Here is a 3,557-nt window from a genome sequence, read left to right on the forward strand (position 1 = left end):
GGAGGCGGTGGGGGTGGGAGTGAGGGGGGCGGGCAGGTGCGGCCGCTTGGGGCTGATGGCTGCAGACTGTGGCCGGGCTTCCCGGGCTGGTGGCTGTGGGCTGTGGGTCAGGGCTCTGTTGTCACATACAGTCGGGCTATTGTCTCTTCATATATTTAGGCCCCACATTGGAAAATGAAACATTGAAAAATGCGAGGACTGTTGGTCTGGTCTGCTGTCGTCATTACTCCAAGCAGCAGGGTTGACTGTCCCAGCCCTGCGTCTGCACTGTGACACCGCGTCTGCGCTGTTACTTCTGAAACATTTGAGGCACTTCTACTATATGAGACCGTCCTGCTGAAAACAGTTTGGGTTCTGACTCTGGCCTCGTGGGACCGTGAGAGAGCCTCAGAGAAGACGGGGCCCCGAGTTCTAGCCCCCTCTGCTCCTGGCGTGCGGCTCGGCCCTGGGGAAACGTTTCGCTTCCTCGGGCCTCAGGTCCGGTTGGAATGGATATGATGAGGGCCACCCCGTGACTCTCCCATGACGGTAGCACTGGAAACCGGGACAACAGCTGGGGACACCTGGGGCAGCTTCCTAGGACTGCGGGGACAGAGGCACTCACTCGACCAGGGCGGCTTCACCAAAGTGTGTCGTCTCTCAGTCTGGGGCCAGACGCCTGAGACCCGGGTGGGGTGGGATGTGCCCAAGCCCATCCTCCCCACGTCAGGTGGTCCTGGGGCTTGTGGCAGAGAACGCCAGTCCCCACCCGGCATTCCCCTGCACCTGTGGGCATCCACACTCCCCTTCTTACGAGGACACCGGTCACATTGGCTTAGGGCCACCCTGCTCCAGTGTGACCTCATCTTAACCTCCGAATCCCATCTGCAATGGCCCTGTTTCCAGATAAGGTCACATTCGGAGGCACTGGGGGTTAGGAGTCCAACATACGAATTTCAGGGAAAGGCCAGTCCAACCCTCAGCAAGATCTGGGAACACATGCGGTTAATGCCGGCCACACGAGAGCAGCCCCCCACCCCCGTGCTGTGGAGGAGGCCGCTGAGGCCCACCTCATGTGGGCGGGGCTGCCTGGAGGCGGCTCAGGACGATTCCTGGGACCCAACGAGCCTGTGATTACTAGGTGTTAGGGATGCGGCCAGGGCCTCCGGGTAGACACGGGGAGCCGGGGGTGTGCGTGTCTGAGTAAGGGGCGTGGGTGTCTAGGTCCAGGCAGACTTGCTTCCTCCTCCCCCAGCCATTTGTGCGGACCTCTCTGCACCAGGACACAGCGGGTCGGCGCAGGCCGCACTTGGCAGGCAGTTTGCAGCATCCATGTGGTCTCTCGGGCATGCGGCTGACCGCGGTGGTGGGCCTCCCTGCTCTGCTCCCCCAGGGGCACTGCTCCCTCCCCGGGTCCAGGCCTGAGGGCAGGGCCTCGTGCGAGTCTTCTCCACGCACTCAACACTGTGACCCTTCGCCAGGCCCCCTTGGCATCTGTTGACCGGTTGTGCGACCCCTTGTGTGGAAATTATTCAGAATTTCAAGACGACAAGAGCGGATGGTTCAGCCCGCGTGTGGAGTCCTGTGTGATCACCCGGCCGTTTGTCCACCATCCAGCCCTGGCTGGCGTCACCTAACGCCAGGGTCCCCCGGAAGCAAACACACCAGGTCCCGTGACCTCCCAGGTTGCAGAAGTATGCACGAAGGCCGGGAGACGCTGGCCTGGTGCCGCCTGCCCAGACCTGTCACCTAGGTGGTGGCCACCACGGAAAGGGAATCCTGCCCCATGTGGGGGTGACTTTGCTCTGACGCTCTGCTTTCCTTTCCTTCTTAATGATGCCTGTTACTCAAAGTGCTGTGACCCCTCTGAGGAGCAGAGGCCTTGAGACGAACAGCGTGTGGATAAACACGCTGCGGGGTGTCTGGGCCGTGGTATTTAGTGATTCATGAGTCTGCTGGTAAAGCAGAGGAGGAAAGAAACAATTATGTGCTGAAAAACATGTTTTAATTTCTTAAGTGGATCCATTGCACTTTTACACTTGAATAATAAATGAGAGTGTCCGCGGGGCTGCCTGGGAGACTTTTCCTGCCTGCGTTGCTCAGATGTCCTCAAGTTCAGGGGCAGTGTTGCTCTGGGCCCATGTGCGCTACAGCGTGGAGCACACTGTGTCCCTTACCTGTCGAGCAGCAGAGGATTAACCCTCCCGGGAGAGAGGCCCCACCTCTGCCTGGGTCTCTGGCCTCTGGAATGTGGTGCCTGCTAGAATGTCTGTGGCCTTGGCGGTCTTTGCCAACAGTGGGATTTGGGTGGGGGCCTTGGGTCACACAGTGTTGGCTTGACCTCCAGGGTGGCTGGAGACTGAGGGTCAGGGCCCGACGAGCTCACGGCTGTGTCCCTGAGCCCCAGGGCCTTGGACATCAGGACTTGGGTGAGCTTGTTGGCAGTATTGTGTGTGCGTCACCACACATGGGTGCCAGGAGGAGTGGGTACCGTCCACGGCTCCCCCGGGAGAGAACAGCTTGGAACATTCTTGGACCTGCCTGTGAACCTCTCCCCATGGCTGGTGTTTGCTGTAGTGAACCCTAACCACGGATATAACAGATTCAGTGAGTTCTGGGGGTCCTTCCAGTGAGTGGTCAAACCTGAGGCTGGTTGTGGGGACTCCCAAGCCCTGCAAGTACTCGCTATAGACTGAGCTATTAGGTCAGAATTCCAGGAGTTCCCGGGAACGTGGTGGGCCCTGGCATCCCACATGGAGTGGGTAAGGATGAAGCACTCATCTTCTGCTCCTGGCCCTGCTGGAGAAGTTTGTCCCTCTGTGTGTCTGATTTCACACATTTCTGGAACGAGGTCAGGGAGTCCCCAAGCACAAGCAGACGAGCCACAGTGTGGGCTGTGAGGGGTGCGTGGCGAGGGGTGCGAGGCTGCTGCTGGGGAAACAGGTCACTGTGTCTGTCGTGGGGGGCGGGGTGTGGAGATGTCCCATGGGGGCGCCCTCCGCTGTGATGGGCTCCTAGCTGCCCGGGCACGGGAAAGGAAGCAGTCATGCTCTGAACGTTGGTCATTGTTGGTCACAAGGGGCTTCATTTGATATTTATTTATTTATGTATTAATTTTTAAAAAGATGTTTATTGAGAGAGCATGAGCGGGGGAGGGGCAGAGGGAGAGGGAGACACAGAATCCTAAGCAGGATCCAGGCTCTGAGCTGTCAGCACAGAGCCTGACATGAGGCTTGAACTCATAAACTGTGACATCATGACCTGAGCTGAACTTGTTGCTTAACTGACTGAGCCACCCGGGTGTCCCATGATTTTTATTTAATTTTATATTTTTATTAAAATTTTTTTTAATGTTTATTTACTTTTGAGAGGGAGACAGACTGAGCGGGGGAGGGGCAGAGAAAGAGGGAGACACAGAACCTCAAGCAGGCTCTGGGCTCTGAGCTGCTGACTGAGCCACCCAGGCGCCCCTGAGTTTTAAACTAAATAAAGCTGTTGCCTCTGTGAGTGGCTCCTGCGTGTAAATATAACTGGTAAACAGCTGTCTCCTGACTTTCCACACACATCCTGGGTTTCAT

General features: G+C 57.5%; 1 protein-coding gene across 1 annotated transcript in view; it reads left to right on the top strand.

Moving 5' to 3' along the window:
- The window catches only part of ACTR3B (actin related protein 3B), a 58,174-nt gene extending 56,558 nt beyond the window's left edge, over window positions 1–1,616 (top strand). The window contains exon 11 of the mRNA XM_077761641.1: window positions 1,373–1,616. Within this exon, the coding sequence (XP_077617767.1) occupies window positions 1,373–1,616 (244 nt within the window). The remainder of the gene's footprint in view (window positions 1–1,372) is intronic.
- Window positions 1,617–3,557: the final 1,941 nt, after the last annotated feature.

This window comes from Crocuta crocuta, unplaced genomic scaffold (assembly GCF_008692635.1).
Source record: "Crocuta crocuta isolate KB4526 unplaced genomic scaffold, BGI_CrCroc_1.0 scaffold408, whole genome shotgun sequence".
Classification (NCBI taxonomy): domain Eukaryota; kingdom Metazoa; phylum Chordata; class Mammalia; order Carnivora; family Hyaenidae; genus Crocuta; species Crocuta crocuta.